Raw genomic sequence first — 26,012 nt, 5'->3', positions numbered from 1 at the left:
TTTTTCCATACCCAATACCGTCTACCCCAAGAAGATATTTATTCACTGAAACAAGTCCCCTTTGAATAGTCTCTTCTGATAAGTTAAACATTCCTTCTAACCTGAAATTATTTTCAAAGAAGTTTCAATAACTTGTACCAATTTTTCAACACATTTTTTAAAGTATAGCCATTAGGGATAGCTGTCAAATTTATTTAATAAGAAATATTTTACATAAGCAGTGCTGACTGTTATCCACAGGAATTTGTGCTGGGACTCATGCTGTTCAACACATTCATAAGTGACCTGAAAATCAGAGTGAACAATGGAACGAAAATCTGCTGATGATATTAACTAATTGATGGGAGCGAAAGAAGGGCTGACAGAGGAACTGCAGAAGAATTTGAGACAGACTGCTTGGACAGTAAGATAAAAGATGGAAAAAAAAAAAAAATCTATAGACAGTGACACATACAGGGGAAAAAAAAGTCCTGACTTTCCATATAAAATGAAAAGAGCAAGTAATTGCCAATAAAGGCAAGATCTTGGGATTACAATAAATAGTCCTGAAAACAACTTGCTTTTTTGTTTGCTATTATACTTTGAGCTAACAGAATGTTAGGAGTTAAGCAGAGCACAAAAAACTTTCTGTATATATCTAACATGCGCCTCTATCTTGAATTTTGTGTGCAGTCCACGTGCACTCTCTTTCCCTAAAAAAGGATACAGAACTGAAATGTTGCCACAGAAGGTTGTCAAGGATGTCAAGTGGCATGGATTTCTTCTGAACTATATGCACTGAATCAACAGAATAAATGGTGAAAAAGCCAAAGGAATGAAGATTCTAAAAAGCCTACTGCAAACTAGATTAAGCTACAGATTTACTTTGAGTGCTTACACATTCACATAAAGGGTTTCTTTGTAGTCCCTTGTATACTTTAAGACTACATATAAGCTTGAGGTGCTAAAAAGCCTATGCAAAACTTAAAAGAGTTTTCCTCATATATCTTTCTGATATTCTGTGAATATGTCAGGCATGCTCATCCTAAGAAGTACCACGATGACGAGAAGCCTCCTTGGAATACAACACAGCTCTCTAAGAACTGTTATGTATCATTCCTAGAATCTTAAATTTTCTTCTCAGATGTGTGGCTGTAATTATAGATCATTAACTGGAACAACAGCCAGTACTTTAGGTAAAGGTGTATTTGATATTGTGGAGTTCATGTGGCTCAAGCACAAGACAGAATGATGTTAGAAGAGGAAAAAAGTTGCATTAGAAGTGGAGTTTGTAGTTGTACCAATACTTTAAAATGTTTAAGAGATCTCTTTATGGTGTATTCTGTTACTTATAACTGTGTCAAACATGAGTGACTTGTGCCGAATATCTGTGATGGAAATTCCAGACTTAGCTTGATTTTTTTAAAATATATTTTTTCTGGAAGTCATTTACAGAATGTTCAGAACAATGACTTCAACAGGACCATGCTTTGCATACGTGGACTGCTATAGAAAAAGCACTCTATTTGTCTTGGGCACTAAAAATAATTACAATAAATTATCTTACTATTTCTATTATATCCCTTACAGAAGACCTGGTTAAATACTTCTTAGATTAACTCTTTCTTTTAAAAAATCCATCACTAGGAAAGACATTCCAGTGTGTGAATGGCCTTAACAGGAATCTGTTTTTTGCAGTGTTCCTCAGGAATGCTAGCACAGTTGAGTAATGGGCAGGAACTGCAAGTTAAAAGAGCCGTTGGGGACATAATGATATAGTGTGTCTACATGAATAATACCAGGGAACACTGAAAAGACAAGTCCATCAGCTGAATTGAGTATTTGGTTTGTATCTCTTTTCAAAGTCTTTACAAGAAACTGACACAAACCAACAACTACAGCTTAGAGACACCAAGTTATGAGGCATCTGAAAAAACAGTTCACAAAACTGAAAGCTACAGGAACAAGATCTCAAATCACGCTGTAAAGACACTTCTGAAACCCAACGCTCTTGTAAATTCTGAAGACATCAAAAGGACAGTAAACAAAGACATGCTTGTAGTTTCAGATGTCAGTAATGCACAAAACTTCTACAATTCTGAGATCCTAGGCAGTGTGCAGCTTAAAAATCTCCACCAGATGTAATTTTTCTAGATACGAAGTGAACCATACATTCTATATACGGTGTTCTTCAGGTGCACAACATGCTACATTAGTGCTCATCAGTCAAAATGAACTACAGATAAATAAGGTAATTGTTCACACTCACCTAAATATGGAATAGCAGGAACCATTTTTAAGCTTCTGATGTACTCTCGTGTCCTTTTATAATTATCTTCCTTAGACAGTAAATAGTCTAACTTCTCAAAGGTGGTCTTGTCTTTGCGATTCAAAAGCTACATAGAAAAAATGAAGATCATAAAATTTTAAAAAACAAATCCGCACAAAGACAACAAATAAAATTGGTTGAACCACCCACAGTAAATAAAAACATAGTCAAATTAAGATTAATCATCACCCAAACAAGCACAGTGTTTGAAAACATGCTACCTGTTAAGAAAAAAAAAAAAAGCAATTCAGTGTAAATCTTAAGATGTGAAGAAATATGATTATTATTTCTGTATAGTTTATCAAGGATCCACATATCACTACCTCAGAGTTTTGAGTAACTTCAGCAATATTAAATTTTTAGAGAAAAATATATGTTACTATACAGTCACCAACACTCTCATAGTTTATCAGAACTGCTAAAAATACCCTTCAATTTGAAAGTAGAAACAGCAATGGAAAATGCTCTAAATAAATGTAGATTGTGCCATTTCAACAGCGCCTTATTAAAAGTATGACAAAACTTTTTGAAAAAAAGTATAAGGAAAGAAAATCACTATGATTCTTAAATCTCTGTTTTCTATTCCTGGACTTACTACAGAAAAATCAGAAAAATATTTAGCAATGCAAAAGATCCTGAAGTGACAGAACATTGACAAGTAAACATAAAATACACAACTGCAGCTATGAAAACACGTTCCCTGTTTCAGCTGTTTTCAGAAACACCAGCGATGTTTTTAAGATGATTTTAAAAGCCAGTTGAGTCACAACAAGTGGAGAACTACGGCGCTGAGCGCTGGCTCCCTGCGGCTGAGAACAGGCAGCTGTTCCACAGCACATCCCGGTACAGCCCCTCCGCCAAGGCCCTGGGCAGCCTCCTCAGCCCAGCCGCTTCCAGAGACCCGCTGCCCGGGGACGCCCTGGGGATGCTCAGCGCAGGCTGGGCTTGGCACGGGATACTGATACACACTCTGTGAGGGTCTTCTAAGATTGAAGTCCTCTTGAGCATATAATCAGTGACTTCGAGAACAGACAGAAAAACAAGAAACTTACAGGAAAAAGGATTGTTTAAAAATATGCAGCCATTTAAACTCTGCTTTCACAAAACACGTAACAGATCACTACTGGTACCACAAGATTAAGAATATAAAGGATCTTCTTCCAGAGCATACCATTTCACAATTCAGAATAGTTCAGAAAATCTCACAATTCAAACAAGACAGAAAAGTCAATGGTCAAGGAATAACTTACAGCCCAGGTTTTGGTCAGCCTGAAGATAGGTGCGCTCTGCAGTGCTGACACCACAGACATAAGAGAATGAAGGTTATTCAGTTCTAGAAGCTTCTGAAAAAAGGGAGTAACAACTTTTTAGCACATCAAAAAAGGAAACAATTAATTAATCTCAAAGTTGCATTAATAAAATATATTTTTTTTTCATTAATAAAATATAAACTTTTCATCAATGACTGCAGACAACATTATCCAATGCTGTCAATGTGCAGAACTATTAACACCACTTTAAAAGTTGCAAATTTTCCAAATATACCCCTCAAAACAAAATGCATTACAGCTATGAGAATACAGACTGTATTTAATTTGAATTTATTATTTTCTAAGGCTGTTCCTTCAGGAACAGAAAATATGAAAAAATTATTTGATGCATTGTTCTTGAAAATGGGGATAATTTTTGAAATTTAAAATTGAATTAAGCCAAAAACATTAACCAAAGCTGCTGATGACCCTTTCAGAATTAATATAACTTTTTATTTTGTAATCTGTTTTACAGGACGAATTTTCCTCACTTCAACGTACTTTACACTCATTCTATGTTGTCAATTACTCAAAACACATTGATCTCAAGAGACAATACTTTGGAATAAAGATGTCTTAGATGATAAAGTTTCCTACAACATAGTTCCAGAAAGATAGAAAAATGAGAACTGCTGTCATGTAGCTTCTTTGTAAATCTTAAAAAGAGTTCGGATTCATCCTCGAGTTATCGATTTACTCATTGCTTAGGAACATTTGAGAAAGATCTGGATTGTATTGAGGGAAAAGGAGGAACGGGGTGGGAAAAATAAAAAAAATGAAAAAGAGGGTAGTGTTTTCCTTTTTGCAGGGAGAAAAAACCAAACCCAAACCTCTTATTTCTAAGAACAACCTAACACCTGCAAGTTGACCATTCTCCTAGTGCCTGGACTATGCATTTGTGTCAGGAATTATTCAGACACATTCTCTTCTGCGCAAACACAAAACTGCTAAGTAAACTGATTGGAAACGTTCACAATACCAAAACAAAAATATTTAGTAATACATGGAAAATACTATCCTAATTACCTACACACACACACATTTCACATGTACAAGATTAGCTCAGGCCTTTGAGCCAAGTGCTGTCTTTTTACTAATATTAGTAAGTGTCACACAGGGTCATACAAAACAGAATGACCACAGGTCATGAAGGAGAGAAGGATTTTTAAAAATAGTTTTTAAAAAGTTAAGAATGACTTGTAAAATGCAGTGCTCAAACTTCATTAAAATAACTGAGCTTTAACAGAGATACTTTATACCAGCAACTACATGTTACAAGTAGGAATACAAGTATCACAATAGCCATTTTGGAAGCAAGAGATTTCTTTTTATAAAAGTTAAGTTTGAATGGGGGGGAGACAAAAAACAGAACAGTTTACAACCATGTTCAGTGTTGGCAACACATAGCTGGCCATCAACAAGACAAACCACTTTTAAACTTGTTAGGCAAAGGTACAAGACAACTCACACTGAACTGGGTAGTTTTATTTAACGAAGTAAAAACAACAGATGTCATACCTTTATCTTATTCATGTGGTACAACATAGCAGATAAGCTAAAACAGAACGTTACCCTCTGTAATCCAACAACGGTTCACAGGAGTAGTGCAGAAACAAACAAAAAGGAAGTAAGATTTTGAATGATAGTACAAGAAATTTGCACTTACTTTAGCTATTTTCACAAAATGGCTCAATATTTCTGCCCTTATTTTTAAGGTCTGTGCTGTTAATATTTCTCGTACAACCCAAAAACTGACCTATAAAGTAAACACACATAACTGAATTTATTTACAAAAAAAAGGACTTTATTAGATGAAATATTTGTAAACTTTCATGATGCTCCAGAAAGAAAACAAGGTAAAGAAGGAAGAGAGTTCTAATCCCGTAAACTCTCATCTGTATAGCTGCAATTACCTGAAAACCTTACTGCTGGTAGAGAAGTGAGCAAACACTAAGGTAACTGAATGAGCAGGTGAAACACAGAAAAGAAGGAAAATAACTGCTGATGTTGTACCATGACACATAAGCAAAAATGATCAGGAACTAATAAATACAAACCAACGGTCTAGAGGAACAACACAAAAATGTGGACAAAGCAATTGAAAACAGGAACTGCCATTTTAAAATCTTAATCCTCACTTAGAAAAATATTCTTAAATTTTAATTCATAGGAGTAGTTCTATTTAACTTTATACTCAAAGACAACTGTCAAACAGTACCTGTTCATCACAGCAATCGAATCATTTACCTGGTTAAACCTCCTAGTAAAGGCAACAATATTTGGAGCGAGTATATGTTTTTCTTTCTTATTCCATCCACAGCTGGCTAGTTCCTAGGAAACACATTTGAGAATTGCCTTAAAAATCAGTAATGTTTAAAAACATTTAAAGGTGCAAAAACTGATACATGACAGAAGCATCTATCAGATAACTACTAGAACCAATCCAAGGCACTGATCCAATGACAGCTAGTCTAACCAAACACTTCTGTGTTTTCCTGATGTATATAAATGATGTGATTTGAATAGTCTCCTGATACTAGAAAAAAACAGACATCATTATTAACATTCAGATATAGAGAGACTAAACAACCAGGCACAACTGATGTCTCAAGTTTCATTCTGCACTGATTATTACAGTCCAGGGTTCCCTCATATGAGCAACTCAGCAGACACAGGAGTAAAGACTTTGCTAGTACATACTCTTATCTGGTTCAAAATTGAAGCTAAACATGTCAATAAGCAGTATTAGAAGTAGTTATCAAGTACAAAATTCAGCTGTGCAACTAGAAGTGATAGCCTAGCTATTATTCCTGAATGTCTTCCTCACAGTTAGTAGAACTTCCATGAATACTCCACAGTTCAGCATATTCAATCTCCCATTTTTTTATTATAATGCGAGATCTAAAGCATTTAAAAAGCATTTACAGCAGTTAAAAACTAATTTAAAAAACCCTGAAATCTCCATACGTGATACTCAGACTGAGAAAGTCTATAATTTAATAAAAAGGCTAGGCATTAACAGTCTTAAGTCTGAAGGTCTTCTGGTGGACAGAAGGTTGCGGTTAGAACTCTGTTCTATTTCGGATTTTGATTTTTTTTGGCTGTTTTTTTAAGCCATAGGAGTTTAGCCAGACTTGATTGAAGTGTGGCATATACTTAAGAATATGGATTAGCACTCTGGTGCTAATAAAGCAAAAAGTTGCCAGCAGGTTGCATAGTTCAGTCACAGTATATGAAACAAATTTCTGAATGCTCTTTCATTACGGCAACTACTTCAAAGTCAACCCAGTTCAAAGTAATAGGAAAAATCACAAATTCTGTAGTATACGTGGTAATCACAACTAATCAGTTTCAATTCATAATAAAATCCCAGTGCTCTATGGCAAAAAATAATATTTCACCTAACCTGCAAAATAAATAGTAGAAATTCCTGTGGGAAGTATAAAGTAAACAGAAGAGCTAAAAAGCAGATTAATGATTTTCTCCTTAAATAAACTGTATTAAATTACGCATCAAAAGGAATTTGAAATTATAACTGCAAATTTGATTTAGCCAGAAAGAAAGTGTCTATTTTCCAATAGTTATTTTAGGCAGTTCCAAATATATTTAGACAGCCTGCCTCTTTTTAACTACAGATTCACGTTACCACATATCTATACAATCTTCATATTCAGATCTGATGCGTGGTGGATACTACATACTGGAAATGAGTTCTCCATAACACCAGTTCTAAATCACTCTTCTGTTTTTAGAACCACAAATTTCAGTTTCAATCAAAATGTTGTTCAACTTTTCAGATGTATGCTATTAACTTTAGACACTTCACATGAAAAGGCAGAGACTCAACCAAAGAGAATTCTGCCTCTGTGCACTTTGCACATTCTGACAAACGGAACACACTCTGGAGATGCTGAGGTCTGCATGTTCCTGTGTGAGCACCAGGAAAAGCATTTCCAGTTCCAAACATACTTTGTATCCCTGTCTTCCAGCATTTAAGCCTTCTGCAGATAAAAATGCCAATTCAGATCTGTCAAGACACAGATTCTCCACGTGATCGCTGCACGTCTGGTCTTAAGAGTCTGGAAATAATAAGTTTATGTGGAAAAATCTCAGTCACTCTACTAGGGACAGCAAAATTTACATTTATCAGAAAAGTGGAAGAGGTCAGGAACCTAAGGATATCAAGCAGTTGCCAGAGGGCTAGTGAGCAACAATGGAAAACCCTGTGCACGGTAAAAATCATTTGACTAGGTTTAAAATTTGGACTGAATAGGAAGGTTGATAAGAGTAATTGATCCAACATGCCCCGCTGAATTTTTTTAATACTGCTAAAACATACTGTGTTCTAGAATTACGCTTTATCTTTTTGTATGGAAGGATGAAGGCAATTTCTTCAGTGCACACAATCACAAGAAACTTTACAATCAAGTGTGCAAGAAAACCCTGAAATCTGTGGAGACCACAATTTCCAGAACTTTGGAAAAAAAAACCCTAAATAAAGTTACGTAGAAATCTAGAATGTAAGCATAGTTATTTCTGCTGGAAAAAAAAGAATTGTTAATCAGATGTCTTCTTACTGAACTCTTGCAAAGTAACATGCAAATGTGTTTTTCTAGTAATAGCTCAATCAAAAAGCAGAAAAGCCTCAGCAAGTACTAGGTTTAAAGGGTATTTGTGTGTCTGAGATAAGACTTGGCAACCAGAACTCTGAAACCTTAGGTCTTTCCATCCCTGCATAAGCTCATGTTAAAGACTAAAACCTGAAGAAAAAACCAATACAACGCTCTTCCCCCAAACACAAAATTCACCAGCAGGTACCTCAGTAAAGCACCAGCCCAACAGCTGCTAACTAAGGAAACTTCCCTGCGAAGGCAGCAAACCCCTGCAGCCTCACCACAACCGCTCTCGCCCACGTACCAGTGTATCCAGCGTTGCTCCCTGCACGCAAAAGCTGATTCTGCAGAGCAACCGTGACCACCTTGCACAAGCAGGTTATGAAAGGAAAAGCAGGGACCATAACTCTGCCCCCACCCTAAGCAGTGACGTGATCAAACACAGGTTTCAACCAGAACATTGGCCTTTCCTTCTACCATGCAATCCAGGGACACCATGGGAAGACTCCAACAAGGCAGAGTTCTGGTGTAAAATGTCAGACAACGCCTGCCCACGAACAGTGCAAGAGCCAGCAGTCATCTGCGTGAAACCCTGCAGACCTCAAAGGGGAGGTTTGTCAAAGGGTGTCCGAGCTTACGGACACAGGAGAGCACACGCTGACTTAGCTGAAGAGGCTGCCAGGCCTCAAGCAAATGCGGACAACTACAGACTATACGTTAATATTTGATCCAACTGGGTGATTTTAACCTTCTTAGTCTAGCAACAAGAGGCAGGTAGATGGCAAATACACAGACTATATCTTGCTTTAAAACCTAGTCCTACAGTTGGCATAATTTCAGGATAGAAACAGTTGTTTATTTTTGGCAAACAAACAATTAAATTGTATTGGTAATTCCAGTAAGATGAAAGTCAGAAAATACAATTAAAACCTAATCGTTTATGGCAACTGTTGCTCATACACAGACCTTTATTCTAGCAGAAGCTGAAAATATGACATTCATTTTTTTCTGATAATTTCTCACTAAGTTGCATCTATCTGCCAGAGTAGAGTTCAGGAAATTTCATTTCCAAAAGGTGAAATGAAAGAATGACAACGAAAAAGAACAACAAATCAGTATTTTGTTTTGCTATAAAATTCTATGTCACAGGTATTTCATAGCAATTAAAGCAAACGCAAAATTCACTTTAAATATGAACATCTATAGTTTGGTATTTTATTTTGCATTCCTTCATCTCCTCAGGGTATCACACTACCTCTGCTTTTGGTGAAACCTCCATTTTGTTCTACCTGATGTTTTTCTTAGCAAAATTTTCTCATGAAAAAGTATATATGTATCTGTTGGTAAGTACTGATATTTTCGTGTTAACAGATTTTTCTATGGGTATTGCTGGTTTCTTATTGCATTGTTCATTTGCCATTTTTTCCCCCACAGTAAAGAAAACACTCCCCCGACTGCCTGGAGAACCCATGTAATTCAAAAGCATGAAAGTGTTTTCAGCCACAAAACTGTCTTGGTGTTCTCGAAAAAAACCTAGTTTATCTGACAGGAAGGCAAGACACCAGTTACATTAATTTTTATTTTCCTTCCTATATTTTCTCAAAATAGAAGGCTGCTAACCTCTCTGAACCACTGTAATATACAACAAGTTGGTTTTAGTGACCAAATTAGATGGATTGAGTTTCAACCAAGAACCTTCTAAACTGGACTGCCCTTTCTGAGGTTTTCAGAAATTCAGTTCCACTAATATAGGGGGGTTTTTGCCCTTTATGTATTCATGATATTCCACTGAGGCACAAGACAATAAACCATAATGGATCTAAGGACGTGTTCTTATATTAAAGAACTTGGAAGCTGGAAACACGCAATTCTTGCACCTTTTGCAGAAAATAGATTTCACCAAAATACCGAGATGACATATCACTTTCATTCAAATTAACATATTCTGATAACCACCTTCATTCTTAATTTCTGAAGTTCTTATTTCTGATTTTCAAATGTCTATGTTAATTTTGATTGCTCTTCCTCAACAGGCCTCGAGTTTCTTTCTGTGTCTTTCTTAAAAGGTTAAAAAAATTAAAGGACACTAATAGAATAACTTTTAAGGGTTTGGGCTGATCTATTCCCTCAGATATGAATCTTAAACATGATAGTACAAATTAAGAAGTTTACCAAGTGGCTGATGCAGACTAAAATACAGGTTATGACTAGAGGCGTAAGTCAAACTCTGAAATCAGATGTGAACTTAAAAACAGGAGCAGAAGGGAGAGTAGAGAATTTTGATATTTGATAAATTTATCCTGAAGAAACACTGAACACAAAACAGGACAGGAAGATTTCCAGAAAAGCACAGTCATCTCTTTTGGCAACAGATGACAAATCAAAGTAAATCAGGCTGGGCTACAGATTCACAGTGCTAACAAGGAATAAGCCTAGAAGAGTACTAGTGCAGTGCAAGAATTTGAGCATTTTTGAATGAAAAAGCATTATTTAAATGGTTACATTTCCTCAGGCACTGAATTCCAAAGGTGTGAGCAGACAGTAAGGAAACCTACCTCTGGCTGTATAGCTTTAAATACTGGCATATCCATCAATGTAATCTGGCTCTGCAATAAAGATAAAATTTTAAATAATGTGATAGGAAGAGCTAACAATCATGTATTTACATCTGCCCTTTAGTAACTACAAAGCATACAGTCACCTTTTCTCCACAGACCAGAACTGACTAGTCCTAATTCGGGCTCCCCTGTCCAGGCTGGCACACACAAGTGGGAACTCCAGCAGCCTTCGTGCAACAGACCACCAGAGTCCCTCCCATCTACCGGCTGTACCTCACTGCAGGTCTGCAGCACCTGCAGCAGTCTAAGAGGAAAAACCTGTGTTTGAGAGTCTTTCTGCTATGTCAGTAAAGGGCCAAAACAGTAATGGCAGGAAGAATTATTTGCCTTTCACACAGAAAGCAGCATATATTTTATGTTCACTGGTTTGAAAGGCAATAAAGCATTATGATGTGTTAATCAGTTAAGGTTGGAGTATGCTTTAAAGGGGTCATACACAGATCTTAAGTCACTGATGAGTATGTCCTAATGAGACATTGTAACGCTGTTTCAAAGCCAATGATTTTGGAAAAAAGCATTTATAGAACATTTTCAGCATCTGAGTGATAAGATACTTGAATTGCTTCAGCGATCGAATGACATTATATATTTGGAAGTTACATAAGTTATGTTTAACCAATAGGTACTTCAATTATACTGTGAGTGTATAAACCTACAGAGCTTTTAACTTTGTAATTTACCTGACTGTGTAAAAGAAAGTGTCAAAGAACACTTCTTTGGATCTTTCCCCAGCAAAGCTTCTGTTGGCCATTTTGTTACACTAAACCCAAAGTAGCAAAAACATGCTTATCCCCCCTCAAAGTGCTCATTTGATTCCACCAATTAACCTATCTGTTTAAACGTAGTTTTAATAAGGTTTCTACTACAAGTATGATTCCTCAGACATAAGCCTAGGAAAGTTAAAGGCCCATAAAATCTGACAGACATGAAAAAAATTTCCTTCCATAAATGGTTAATTTACACTCTCTATCTCTTGCTTTTATATTATGCCAAGTCAAAGATTTTGCCACAAAGCCCTAGCTGAACACTCTTAGCAGCACTCAGTTTTGCTATTTATATTCTGAGTAATGTTTGGGTATTTACAAACTCAGTTGTTATTAACTGACTGCAGTCACAAATGCCTGTTTGCAACTTCTTGACTGTCTCCTAATAAGATGCACAGCAGAGGCTCCAAGTTGACTATAAGCCATATTATTTGACATTAATAAAGAAGTTTTCAGTGAGAATTAGTAATCATTTCAACAAGACATGGGTTCAATCAAAATCACCAAAAAGGTGAAAACAAAATTCAGTAGTATTGACAAATTGCTGGTCTTTTTGTTATGTATGTGACTACTGCCAGGAAATTTCTCCTCCATTGCTTCTAAATTTTAAAAAGGAACACAACACACTAAACTTGGAAGTGACCTTAACTTGGCTCCATTCCCTTTCTCTAAATATTTATATTCCATACAGCAATCCCCTCTTCTACAGATCTCTGCCCTGATATCCAGTAACCAAATTGTACTAACTACAGTAAACCCAGACCTGTGGGTTTTTTTTCATTCTCCCTAACTGAACTGTTTCAAGTTATTTGAAACACTCAGACTACTACAGTCTTGAGTAGCAAGAAATTGTATGTATAATTTACTGGTTGCTTTTATTTACTGAAAAAAAGAAATTACCTGCTTCTCTGGGTGGAACAGAAGCAGTAAACATTACTTGAGCTGTCAATAAGAAAAGAGGATCACGGTAAACCAATGAAAAGGTTTTAATGTGGCACAAGGAGAATAGCTACTCTGGCTAGGAAAGCCTTGGTGTTAAAAAGTTTGTGTAACCTTATTAAAATCATCATCAACAAACCAAGCAGCCCCAAACAAACAGCCCTACCATGAGGGCTTACATATGATTTCTTCCAGCCTCACTGCCAGTCTTACAGACACACATTTCAATTTTGGGTTTCTTCTGCCTTTGGTGGGTTTTTTGTTTGTTTTGTTCAAGGCTAGGTGGCAAGTGGAACTGGAAAGAGAAAAGCAACTTACAGAAGTTTGGACTTCAGAGTTAAAAGACAGGTTACAGTGACATAAGGGAGGGTGTGTGCACATATGCGTGTGTTTTTGAAGTGTACCATTAAATCAAGACCCTCATCAGCAAGTTTCCGTCTCAAACCAACAGCAGTAGGAATTAGGAACCTAATAGAAAACTGATGAGTTGTATGTTAGGAACAACCTTACCTTGACTTGATCATTGTATAAATACAGTTCTGATATCACCACAAATTCATTTTTCCTGGTGTAGACTACACACTACGTTCCAGGCTCTCTTTGGACTTAATACTCAGTTTCCTCTGATGAAATTAGACATCTCTGTTTTACAGGCCCGTCTAAATTGTGGCTCTACGCATTTCTGACAGTAGTCCTTGGCCACGGATCATCTGAGTTGATGCAGATTTGCCAACCGAGTATTTTTATATTTTTACCTAATAACAGCTCTCATCTGTGTACTTTGTATTAGTGTTAAAGACTCATGAGAATTTGTTCCAAAGTGACAAACTTGTAGGAATAATGTAGGCATATCTCCAGGACTTTTTTGTGAACAGATATTATACAATCTTGCACCAAATGAGGAAAACATCATTTTGATGCCCAGAATATTAATGAAAACATTGAACTAGGTTCAGTAGCTTTCACCCTCACTCCTTCCTGCTCCCCAGCAAGTTAACACACAAATTAAAAACAAGAGGCCAAGCACAAGAACTGTATTGCACTTTTGCCAAAACTGCAGTTCTGCTTTCAGTTTAGCACTGAAACCTTGTTATTAAGGAGTGCAAATTTTTTCCTCTCTACAAGCTTCTTTCCTGCTTTTAAGAAACTGATTTTTTCCTGAGAAACTGATGTTTCAGCAGAAAAGATGAGTATTTGTGGTTTCAATTAAAAAAAAAAAAAAAAAAAAGAATCAGACTGTGGATAACTAACATCTTTAAATCTACGCTAGGGTCTTCTAAAGCACTAGAAAAAATTCAAATGGCTTTACACAGAAAAACAAATATGCTGTCTCAGGCCAGTACTGAATGATTAAATCCCAAGACATGTTTATTTTGTTAAAGTTTATATAATCACAAATTTGTTTTCAAGAACATTGGAAATTCATTTAAAATACTTTTATGTTAAGAAAAAAGTTATGTATTTTTTAATATCCTGCAAGCCCTGAATATTATACAAGCTTAAATGCAAAAATAACATTTCTACTTACAGCAAACTCCTCAGGAGTTACTTTCAACACATCAAATACAACTGCATCGTAGCTTTTATTGGCATAATCTGAACTTCGCCCTTCCAGAGAATCTGAACTGCTACTACCCTACAAAGAAAAAATAGTAGGCTTATCTGCAGAATGATGAATTTCATGTCAAATTCAGAAAATAGATGTGTAAAAATATTAAGAAATGACAAGAAAATGTATGAACTTCAAAAAGCTTCAAACACTGAATTATAAAATTTAGGTTAGCATGGTTCACAAATGTTTCCAACTTTCGTCTGCAAAAACTATAGTGACATGCAATTTTAGCTCTGGGAGATTTCCAGCTTTAGAAAGCCATTTTGAAAAATCATAGACTAGATAAAAGAGCTGTCCCACAAAAGGAAACACATTAGGATTTTGAAGATGCACATTCAATGGAAATTTTAAAATTAAATCTGCAAGGTAAAGAGTGGGTAGATTCAAATCATGCTGCTCTATCCACAACATTATAAAAAAGGAAAAACTGACACGTACTGAAATTTAACCCAATGTTAGCTCCAGGGTACTTCAGAATAGTGCTGTGTCTTGACTTAAAAATTGGTACCTCGCCTTCCTTTTGAACTTTCTGTCCTTGGGCTCAGATGCAAGCCCTTGTGGCTCATTTTCCACTCTTTAGGAATAATGTGATTTAATAATAATAACAGCATTATTTTTCTATTTCTTAATAGTAAAACTACATACTGAATAAAAATATATGCACATAAAATCTTAAGCCCTGATAACTGAGGTTATTTGTTTGCTAGAAGAACACTTGTCAGAACAAGATTTTTTGGCATCTTACCTAACTGTGACATGTAATTGTTGCTTAAAACTGACTTGGTAGCAAAGAACTAGAAGGTGGTAAATGAGATGCTGATTGGTTTTTTTCCCTACAAAATATCTGGGGAGCTACTGATTAGGAAGCCTGACATTTGTACTGGGCAAACCCAAGAAGCAAATAAAAGGGGAATTAGTAGAAACACAGATAGGTATGCTGTATTGGGAAATTGCCAAGTTGGTATTCAGAAAGAGCAGCACTGCCTCAGTACCTGCAGACATGTGGGTAAAGGAACATGACTAATAGAGTCTTGCTGGACTTCCAAAAGACTTCTGACATGGTTCCTCACTCCAAAGACATTAAGGAAACTATGCAGCGCTAGCATAGACACTCTCTTTGTTACAAGATGGTTGTTTACAAGCACTGGGAATATGTGAATCAGCAGAGAATTATGCATAGATAAGTGATGATTATTATATATTCAAGAACCTGGAAAAGACAGTCAACAATGAGGTGACAATTTGTTGATGGCTATGGATCTTAATTTTATTTATTCAGTGTGGTAAAACAAAAAACCAAAACCTGGAAATAAAAAACTGAAAAGGGACTTCACAAGATTTAGTAAGTCTCTAAAAGGAAAAGAGAAAATATATAATAGAGTATGAATATGGTCCTTTATAAATCCATGGTGCACCCTAACTTGGAATACATTTGCAGTATTAGTCTCCATCTTAAAAGGGGTATCAAAGAACTGGAAAAGTTTCAGAACAAGGAAACAAGGATCACATGTATGGAATGGCTTCTTTACAAAGAAAGACGGGCTGTGCTTCAACCTGGAAAAGAGGTAGTGCGTTTGGGGAATAAGTACAGTAACCAACAAAGTAAGTGAGAGGAAAGACAGGAATGGTCTCTCTTTGCTTCATCTAACACCAGGAGAAGGGGTTATCAGTTAAAACCAGATATGGATTTTAAAAGAGAAGAGGATACAGGTCTTCACACAGCATATAGTTAAGCTGAAAAACAGCTTGTTATGGGATTCTGTATAAACTAAAAGATGATGCAGTTTCAAACAGGGAACTAGGTAAATTTATGGAAGACAAATACATTGAAAGACAGCAAAGAGGACCTTCCCCTCAGGAAGTCCCTGGGTTGCAAACAGCTGTGGCCAGGACGGTACCAGTGGGATGTTTCCTGTGCTTGCACTGCTCTCGTGCCCTTCTTCAGGCATATGCTGTTGGCAACTATCAGAGGCAGAATAACGGATTAGGAGAATCTTTGGTTTGACCCTGGAGACTAAAATGTCCCCCAACTTGAGAGAATGAAAAACTATTTTTGTTAGTCTGAGGGCATTTATACTATGTTTGAGAAAATGATCTTCTGCAGGGCACAGCTGTATCACATATTTTTATTTTGCTCTAAGATTTTTAAAGATTGGCTCACTACTGAAACAGCTGATTTGTTTCATGAAAATCAGGACAACTGTTTTGACAGGATCAAGTTGTGTGTGCAAAAGGGACCACTATGATGGAAAAACTTGCTTCACAGAGCTCTTCAGCTGTCTTAAGAGACAAAGAAGGAGAATTTTTCAAGCAGAGAATAATTTCACCTTGATGATTTCATCATCAAAATGTTACCTTTTTAAAAAGCAAAAAGCACCTCCAATTGTACATTTAAAACGTGTGCTTTACTGGGCAAGCTTTACTGTAGCTGATTTAGACTATTTCATCATAATATTACATGAAAAAGCCAGAAAAACTCTGTAGATTAACTAATACCCAAGCAGTCTTCAGTTTTAGGACCTACAAACACAGGCTGTTAGCTGTGCACAGCAGCTCAAGATGGAACTAGGCAGACCAGAGCTGCTTGGTCTCCAAAAGACACAATGGGTTGAAATGAACAAAATCTTACAAAATACTTTCTGACTAGTAAATTCAAAAAAAAAAAAAAAAAATCAACTGGAATATTTCTGACTGTCTCCATTTAGATGATATGTTACATTGCTCTTAACTCACCAATAATAAATGGCTGCTGTAAATTATAGAGTAACTGGTAAAAAATGATATTTAAAACTAATCTAAATGAGTAATCATCATCATCAACAATAAATAAATTGGCTGTGAACACTGAGAACCATGGAGTGTTCTAAAATTGCTCTGTCCCAAATGCTACAGTATTTGTAAGAAAAAGGACTGACAGGATTAGTAGTGGAAAGCGCTTCTATGAAAGTTGAAACAAGCCAAAATTTCCATTTTGACACAGAAGCTAACAAAAACCAAGGAACTGTACCTCTGGAGTGGCGGAGGTGACCATCACATTGGCCATGAGGTCATTTCTTTTATACATGCTCTCCCCAAGACGCAGGAAGTTTCAGCTCAGCCAGCACTGGTGAGACAACATGATGAAAACAGGATTCCTGCAAAGCAAATGTATTTGTGCAAATAAATAAAATTTTAAAAACCCCAACAATATGAGAGATTTCATTCTTTTTTCTCTTTCAGGTACCAACTGGGAAGGAGTATGACTGAATATCGTTAAAGCCATGACAAGTCCTTATCCCTGCTCCCAATCAACTCAAGAAATGGAAGGGGGAAAAAGTGTATTAGTTGTCATTTATGTTGAATTGGGTTTTATATGAAGCCCATGCTAGGCATCATTCATCCAGAAACTACATGTTATCATAACATATTTTAAAATAAGAAATCCAAGCTATTAACTGACTGAAAAAATGGTGCTTCCTCACTCTTCCCTGCTCATCGCTTGAATTCGTCTCATAACTGGTGATTTAAGTCCCACTGTATCCCTCTAACGCACAAATCCTATTTGCAGCTGCTTGGGCCTCCGCTAGTATCTATACAGACAGGTGCACCTGAAAAAGCATTTTATGTCAGGCCCCAAAGAACAGAAGTTTTCCAGAGAAGAGAACCAGCCAACACCATCCTTCTTAGTTGGAAGGATGAATCTCAAGATCTCGGCTCAGCAACAGCACTGTCTGAAGTAAGACTTTTCCCAAACTGAATTAGCAGGCAGATGCAGTTCCAAATTGGCTTAGGACTTCATGTATGTAATATACCTTAAGCTTCCTCCAGAAACCAAAAGACTGGACTACAAAAAAAATCTGAGTATGTGGTACCATGAAGAAGTTGCCTTTACCCGCTTGGATCAAATAATCTGTTCCAGAATTACAAAGTGTTTAATGGAAACTAAAAAAAAACACAAACAAAAAACCCCACATTGCAGTTCTCAATTAACAAAGTCATTGAACACAACAGTAGTACTCATATCTAAAAGAGCCATCAATCTTGAAATAAAACATAAATAAATACAAGACAGCATATTTCTGAGCATTGAACAAAGGTAAGTATTAAGTATTTATAAATATTTCCCTCCATGATACCAGGAAATCAAACTACCTCTTCTTGGATATATGTTAATTGTTATACACGAAAGGATATGCACCATAAGGACATGGGTTGAGATATAATTCTACAGATCTAATTAAGTTGCGTCTCATTCAGAAAAAATAAAATTTGTATTTAAATAGGCATAACTAAAATGAGAACAACTGAAATGATTACAGACTTAATTCAGATAGCAAGGGTACTCATAAAAGAATTACATACACATTTAAGTAAAATCACTTTCCCAATGACAAGATACTTCCAGGCACAAAAATACTCCTTTTGGTCAAAATTTCATATAAGGGAAAGCAAAGGGAATCCTAAGCAATTTTATTTCAAATCTACACAGCAAGCAAAATTTGACCATAAGATTGGCTAATTCACAAAATCACTCAGAAGGCTTTTTCATGTCACTTAAAAAATTGTCACCAATGGATGTCTGTTCCCTCTCTCACACTGGACCTCTGATTATTGCTGCAAAACTTAAAGATTTAATTCATTGTTGCTATAGAAGATACTGTCTGTAGACAAGCATTCTCTGTACCTATCTGGAATGAAGTAAAAGCCAAAATTCAAATTCTACTCTCAAACAGCAAAACCAGGCTTCACAGAGATACTCTATTTGGTGCATTTTGGGCATCCATTCTAACCACCACATTAACAGGTTAATGCTGCCCTTTCATTAATGGTCCAACGACAATTAGCACAATGACGTGGTACCTGACAAAGTCTGTCAGTTAAAATTTCAACATAACATATTATGGTCTTATCTTAATCACTGAAAATTTTGTCAGCTAATACGTCATAATGATATATTTGGATATGTTTGAAGTTTATGTTCATTGAATCATGAGGCAAATTCCACATAATCTCAAATCTAAGACTACTCTGACATCATGAACAATCTTACAGGGGTATGTTAACAGACTCTTAGGACTACAATGAAATGGTTGATTAAGTGCCCAGGGGACAGCCATGGATGTTTACAAACCTAACACGATCCACTGCTAACACTGTTTATAGAGAAGGTCTCAGCACAGGATCTGCCTCTCTCTCTGTCAGGTAAGTGAAGCTTTGCAAGATTCAGATCTGAGAATCCAGATGGAACCTTCCATGAAAGCTTGTTAGGATGGGCATAAGAAAAGCTAACACAGTCCAGACCCACAGAATTGCGCAGAAGAGACTGCTGAATCCAAACACCTGCCTCAAAAGAAAGAAGAACTTTTCCTCCCAAAGCAAATAATCAGTATTAAGCCTGTGGGGTGAAAACTAAAGTACCTGACTATTTCTAATTATTAAACCTAAACTGGCTGCTAGGAACATGCTAAATACAGACACCATATACCCCTGTTTCACTGCGCAAAGAACTGGCAGTGTTGCAGAAAGTTGACACACGCTTTAAGCATGCTGCTAGCAGACATCTAGCAAAAATTTTTCAGATATAGATACTTACTAAGAGCAGAACTATTCATGTGTGTCTCTGCATGTGCATAAGTGTCTGCACACACGAAAACCAAGAACTGCTCACAGAATTACCAAGTCAGCTCAAGCTCTGATGTGCTTTAAATTGAGAAAACAAGCAGCATGGCTGTTTCACCATTCCCCATGCACACACAGATCAACCCTGTGGCAGTCGCTGCCAGGAACTCCTGTACACGTTCTCTTAGCAAAACTCAAATATGCAAGTAGGGCTACTGCCACATCTCCCTTTGTCTCCTCACCCTTTCCCACAACACTCTGACCACACAAACAGGAAAACACTGGAAAAGCAAGCAGCTGAGAATAAAAACAACCTCTTATTTTACTCCCTTGAGAAAGATGAGGTCTTCACCCCACCTGTCATCCCCACAAGGCCTTACATGACAAACAACTCCTCCCCCCTCAATCTCATGGGCATGCAGGAAACAAATCAGTAACTGGGTTTCAGACAATGCCAGAATCTCCTCACTGAAACCAGTCACGAAGCAATTTCCTTTATCTTGTGTCCTGATAAAATTAACTCATATTTTGAGCACTAACAGTCTACAAAGCATTTCTAGGTCTGGAGTTGCTCCTGTTAATAGTCCTTAGAGATACTGAAGTGGAAAGCAATTTTAATGATGTAATTTCTTTAAAACGTGGCATTTACATCAAGGCCACAAAAATATTCTCATCTCCTCCTTCTCCGCCTTTCTGACTGGGCTTTCCAGTGTGCGGGGGCTCAAAAATGCTCTGAGAGGGGAAAGAAAAATCCCATATGTGACCTTGTGTCCCATCCAAGCTCAGTTTTACTCCAAGTTTTAACATTCACTAAACCAAGAAGAGACAAAAGTGCTTTAATATCTGAAACCAAAAGCACTAACATACTTCTGCCTTTCAACATTCAGTACATAGAAAAAGCTTGCAAGGTTAGGTACTTTCATTCTAAAAAGGACCAAACCAGAAATTTCCCCAAAAATGTTTCAAGTGTAACAGAAGCATTAAAAATGCACTGCTTTTTCCTGTGTGCATAGGTTTCTCCAAGATTCACATCTCTTATGAAAAAATACTTCTCTACACACCCATTTGTTTTGCTGCCTTGAGGAAAGTCATAAGGAGCAATTATCCTTTTAAGTCAAATCCAAGGAGGAGTTTTTATTCTTCTGAAATCACCTGGTCATTTGAAGTATTTCCACACCTGCTATCACAGAAGGTATTACTCTGCAAATTAAGTAACGGTGGAGCTACTAAGTCTACTGTAACAAAAGGCTGTCAGACTGCATACAGAAAGATATTAAAAATAATCAGTAGAAAAGCTACTGCCCCATACCTGCAATAATTCACTCCAACAAGATTAAAAAGAAATTTTTGAAATTCTGAAAATTATCAAAGGTCCAATATGTTGGCAATAAAAGGTAAAAAGTCGCTAAAATGACATATAATTTCTTTTCATAAGCTTTTGTTTCTTAAAAATTCTTTCAACTTGCTCAGGTTAATCATTAAAATGATGCATTATACAAATGGTGTTAAAAAAACAAAACACCTTATCTGTTTGTACAGCAGGTTCACAGACACATTGCAGCAGAGCTCGCTCACAGATTGCCAGAAGCAAGGTGGATAAATCAGGATGCAAACATACATACCACCAGAGATTGTCTGTTCCTCTCTGCCAACTTAAAAAACCCATTTAGATATGTAGTTCTCTCTGAAGCAAAAGTGAAGACACTGCAAGAACAACTAAACTGGAAAAAACAAAAACAAAAACACCACCATCAAAACTGAGCACACAAGTAATCCCTGTAGCCATTATTACACCAGCATTTGTCAAATTTTGCCATCTATGGCACAGAGTGACATTCTCTGCAAAGCAGAAATGCAAATTTTGCATTGCTATTAGTAATATGCATATACTCCAGTTACAATGACCGTAAGTTCATTCTCATTACTAGTTATCTAACTCACAGGAAAGTCACTAAAAGACTCTTAAGCACAGATATCACCTCTGGCCAAGTCTCTGTGTTTTAGTTTCTGAATGCTAGCAGAGCAACCTGGGGAAGTTACTAACTGTTCACACTGCTCTCAGCAAATACAAGATTAACCATGTAAGCAACCACTGATGATCATTGTTCTTACTGGAGGAAAAAACAGTGAGCTAGACAGGCTTTTGATCAGACCTGATACGGCCATTCCGAGCTCCAAAAGTTAACTGTCTTAGCTGATTTCAAACCCCATTTACTTACTACTTTAATTAGTTTATTACGGTTTTCCTAATATCACTGACTCATGAGCTGACAGCTGCAGCATGCTTTTAAGAAAACATACTTCGCTATTCTACCAAAAGATAACTGTTCTTAAGCTTAAATCAGCTGCACAACTGCTTCAGTCAAGACAACTGAACAGCACTAGGGCCCCATCTGGGCACTAAGAAACTTGGTTGGAACCAACAAAGTTACCAGTTGGGTTTCTTCTTTAAATAAATAAATTTAGAATAGAACAGTTCCAGTTGGAAGGGACCTACAATGATCATCTTGTCCAACTGACCACTTCAGGGCTGACCAAAAGTTAAAGCATGGTATTAAGGGTGTTGTCCAAATGCCTGTTAAACACTGCCAGGCATGGGGCATCGACCACCTCTCTAGGAAGCTTGTTCCAGGGTTTTACCAACCTCTCAATAAAGAAATGTTTCCTAATATCTAGTCTGAATCTCCCTCAACTCAACGTTGAGCTGTTCCCATGTGTCCTGTCCCTGGACACCAGGGAGAAGAGCTCAGCACCTCCCTCTCCACATCCTCTCCTCAGGAAGCTCTAGAAAGCAATGAGGTCGCCCTGCAGCCTCCTTTTCTCCAAACAAGATGAACCCAAAGTCCTCAGCCACTTTTCAGAGGACATGCCTTCCAGAATTTGGTATCAAACATCAGAACGGTTAGCTCTCATCGACCAAGATAAGGGAATGAAGAATACTGAGCGAATCTTGCTTTCTACCTCCAGCAAAATCAACAATATACGTTCCACTTCATTGGCAATTGCCACAACCCAAGGACACGTTTACAATACACCATATAGAGCTCCATATTCAATTCTGAATTGTTTTTCACCATTGCACTCATTTTCCTCTTTCTTCATTCCAAAACTATCCCTCCAGATGTTCACCATTAGAATGTGTCTTTCCTTGATGAACCATGAACAAAGTCATATTCAGATGCTGTGGGCGTAAAGTACAAATGAGAATATGTTAGCACAGTTAACATATTAGAAGAGGAAAATGGGACTGTATTATGAAAACAGGATGAAACAATAATGTGGTTATACTTGTGCCCCTGTGCTTGCATTCAGCCACTGATGTGAAACTTGTATCACCATCTACATCACATCCAGTTTCAGCCCAGAGGCTCGTAAGGGGAAGAAGTCCCATCTTTTTGTGTTATTGCTAAACAAAGAGAAAAAAAGCAATTAGCATCAAAGTATCTAAAACCATGCATTGCATGTTCTCCATGTCTAGATATTTACATACCTTTTCCCCCCCCTCACTAAGCTTCTTTTGTTTAGTATCATCATTTTAGTATTAAAAACAGGAAAAAAAAGTAAATGTTCAAAATCCTTTTGAGTCTGAGCAATTTACAGCTGTTTTGTCATTGCAGTGACAGAGCAAGCCAGTCTGGAAGGATTGCTAGAGAAGAATTTGTTTACATCGTTCAAAGAAGCCTCTGCTGAGTGCTGTGTGGATACCTGCTAACCTAGGGAAAAGTTAATGCACAAACCTCAGAAGCACTGAGCAACATGGATGTAAAACCATTTTATTCCTGACAGCATCCACTCCCAAAAGTTTAGTACATTCAAACACCACATATCTTCACTTTTCTGAGTGCCCCCGTCCAGCCAAGTATCACCTCTCAAACCCCATTTCTCATCCCCTCACAGATGATTTCTGCAATGTGGAGAGGAAAAGGACCACATCTCCTATAGTAAAGGCAGAAATGATCCATGTGAACCCCACTTCCTTCAGACAATAGCAATCTTTTGCAGGCCATTCTGAGCCCCTTCATGAGATACAATGCATAAACGCACATGAGAGACTGGACAGTTGAACTGTCTAGTCACAATGCTTTATATGAAAAAGCTCTTTCCATTTAAAAGTCCTTCTGAAATAATTCAACATTAGACCTTGGTGGCCATATTGTACAATACGAAAAATTCTGAAGTATTCAAAAGCCTGGGTTTAAAAAATAATTGCCTACTAACAATTTAGTACGTAAAAAACAATTAGGCTAGAGAAGATTAAATAGCCAGGACTAAAGATCCTCCTAAGTGAAAACTGCCTTGTGTCTTGTCAGTATCGTTTCACCAGCAAGTCCCTAATAGATTTCATTATGCTTTAGGCAACAGTACCACCTATGGATAAAATACACCGCAAACAATTTACTAGTCTCAGCACATTCTTTTCTGAGAAACTTCTTCTTATAGTTAATAAATAATAATGAAAATGTAATAGAAATAATATTTATCATTTAGTATATAAATCCCTGTATTGGCCTGTGACAAGATCCAGTGACAATACTCCTCCTGAAGGGAAACAGCACTCCACGGTTTAGTGCAGAGATTTATACCAGTCACTGTTACACTACCAGCACAAATACAGAACTTGAGCAGAACTAGCAAAGTGTGTCCCCAATTTAGGATCACTGGACCTGCCAACTCCAACAGATTGAAACAGGATTTTAACCAAAACCACTAAAATATTACTAAAGGGCTGTGGATCAACTACATGTTAATCCCACTAATTTAGCTGACCACAAACTGAAATCACTGAAGTAAATAGATATTCTTCAATATCTGAGCAAACAGGCATAAAAACAGATTCTTGCAGCACCGCCCAATAGCTGCCAATGAATCAAGTCCAACTCACGAAAAAGCAGATTCAAAGTTGCTTTCTCTTACCAAAATTGTCTCAACTCCCCTACTTCCACCTTTCTAGCGCACATATGCTCAAATGAGTTCTAACATTGGGAGGGAAGCAGCTGCGGTGATGAGTTTAAGAAACAACTTCAGAATCCAGTTCCCAAACTCTTCGAGTTTTACAAATACACAACTGATTTGAACTATACCTAACAGCAGGTAAAAACATCTGGAGCTCAGGTCATGCTTTTATGATATGGTCTACTTGACTAGTCTCATGTTACAGTAGTAGACTGCCAGAGATTCCTTTGTCATAGCCAGGTTGCCCTACAGCAGTTCAAATCCTGGATTTTCCAAATAACTTAGTTATAGGGCAACCCAGATACAAAGAAATCTGTGACAATCACTACACAACAAAGGTAAGCTGACATTCTACAAGCTGAATAAAAATAAGTTCTTCTTTTTCAAAATTGTAATGAACGCAAAGTCTTACAGTTTAAGAGCTGCATGCACAATCTGATAACGAAAAGGCTCTTCATAATGCTCCTAAACTGTCAAAATTTATTTCAAAATTATTAAATATCTCACAGAATTCTTAGTTGCTAGAACCATGGAAAAGCAGGAAGCTGACAATGCAGGTCTGAATGTGTGATGCTATTTTTATCCTGATTATGCCCCATAACTTTACTATATCCACTGATAATCGAGTTCACTCTAATGACCATTCATTATATTTACAAGGTAACTATTCAGGGTTCTCCTCTCTCTACCATCATTTACTGCACCAAGAATTAAAGTAATGACATGATCAACACCACTTGCATAAGCAAAAGAAACATAATAAAGTGGCATTCTACTAAGTAAAGATAGTAGAAAGATCTCACTCTGGATACCTAAAAACTTAAGAAATACAGTGAAGGTTTCTGGTATTAAGAAATCATTTGAAGAACTCTGCACAGGCTGTGGAATTTTACCCATGTCGGAAGTCTTTACATCAAGGCTGAATTTATTTATTTAAATAAAAAAGCAAAACAACCCTCCACAAGAAGACCGAATGAGAATTCAAGGAAGTCTTATGACATACAATACAGAAGACCCCAGTGATTACCACCAGAGTCCTCTCTTGTTTTCATGATCTATTAATTAATAAAGGACACATATCAACAAAAGCTTTAATGCTGAAAATCACTTTCTTGAGCAACAGAAACTACTAAGTGTAGCACACAACCATACTTGGCAAGTTCCACCAGCACTGACAAAATGAAATCACCCCAGCCAAGTCCAGACTCTGCAGTGAACAGCTGTAAGTAACCAGGTTGTTCATCTGTCATACAAGTGCAGATTTGCTGGGAAATGGCAAGGCGACTACAGCTCTCCT

At 37.0% G+C, this 26,012-nt stretch overlaps 1 protein-coding gene across 9 annotated transcripts in view; it reads right to left on the bottom strand.

Moving 5' to 3' along the window:
- RALGPS1 (Ral GEF with PH domain and SH3 binding motif 1) overlaps window positions 1–26,012 on the bottom strand; it is a 130,234-nt gene that overhangs the window by 72,969 nt on the left and 31,253 nt on the right. For 3 of the 9 annotated variants that reach the window (XM_074846289.1, XM_074846286.1, XM_074846288.1), the window contains 7 exons: window positions 17,172–17,298; window positions 14,081–14,188; window positions 10,787–10,837; window positions 5,866–5,949; window positions 5,285–5,374; window positions 3,559–3,651; window positions 2,249–2,375 (listed from right to left, as the gene is read on the bottom strand). In XM_074846289.1, the coding sequence (XP_074702390.1) occupies window positions 2,249–2,375; window positions 3,559–3,651; window positions 5,285–5,374; window positions 5,866–5,949; window positions 10,787–10,837; window positions 14,081–14,188; window positions 17,172–17,228 (610 nt within the window). In that variant the 5' untranslated portion in view covers window positions 17,229–17,298. Of the gene's footprint in view, window positions 1–2,248; window positions 2,376–3,558; window positions 3,652–5,136; window positions 5,194–5,284; window positions 5,375–5,865; window positions 5,950–10,786; window positions 10,838–12,513; window positions 12,556–14,080; window positions 14,189–17,171; window positions 17,299–21,384; window positions 21,484–26,012 lie in introns of those variants that run through there. The other 6 variants (XM_074846287.1, XM_074846290.1, XM_074846294.1 and 3 more) reach the window with 6 other exon arrangements.

This window comes from Strix aluco, chromosome 20 (assembly GCF_031877795.1).
Source record: "Strix aluco isolate bStrAlu1 chromosome 20, bStrAlu1.hap1, whole genome shotgun sequence".
Lineage (NCBI taxonomy): Eukaryota > Metazoa > Chordata > Aves > Strigiformes > Strigidae > Strix > Strix aluco.
Note: the sequence above shows the minus strand (reverse complement) of the source record. Positions and strands in the feature narration are given on the sequence as shown.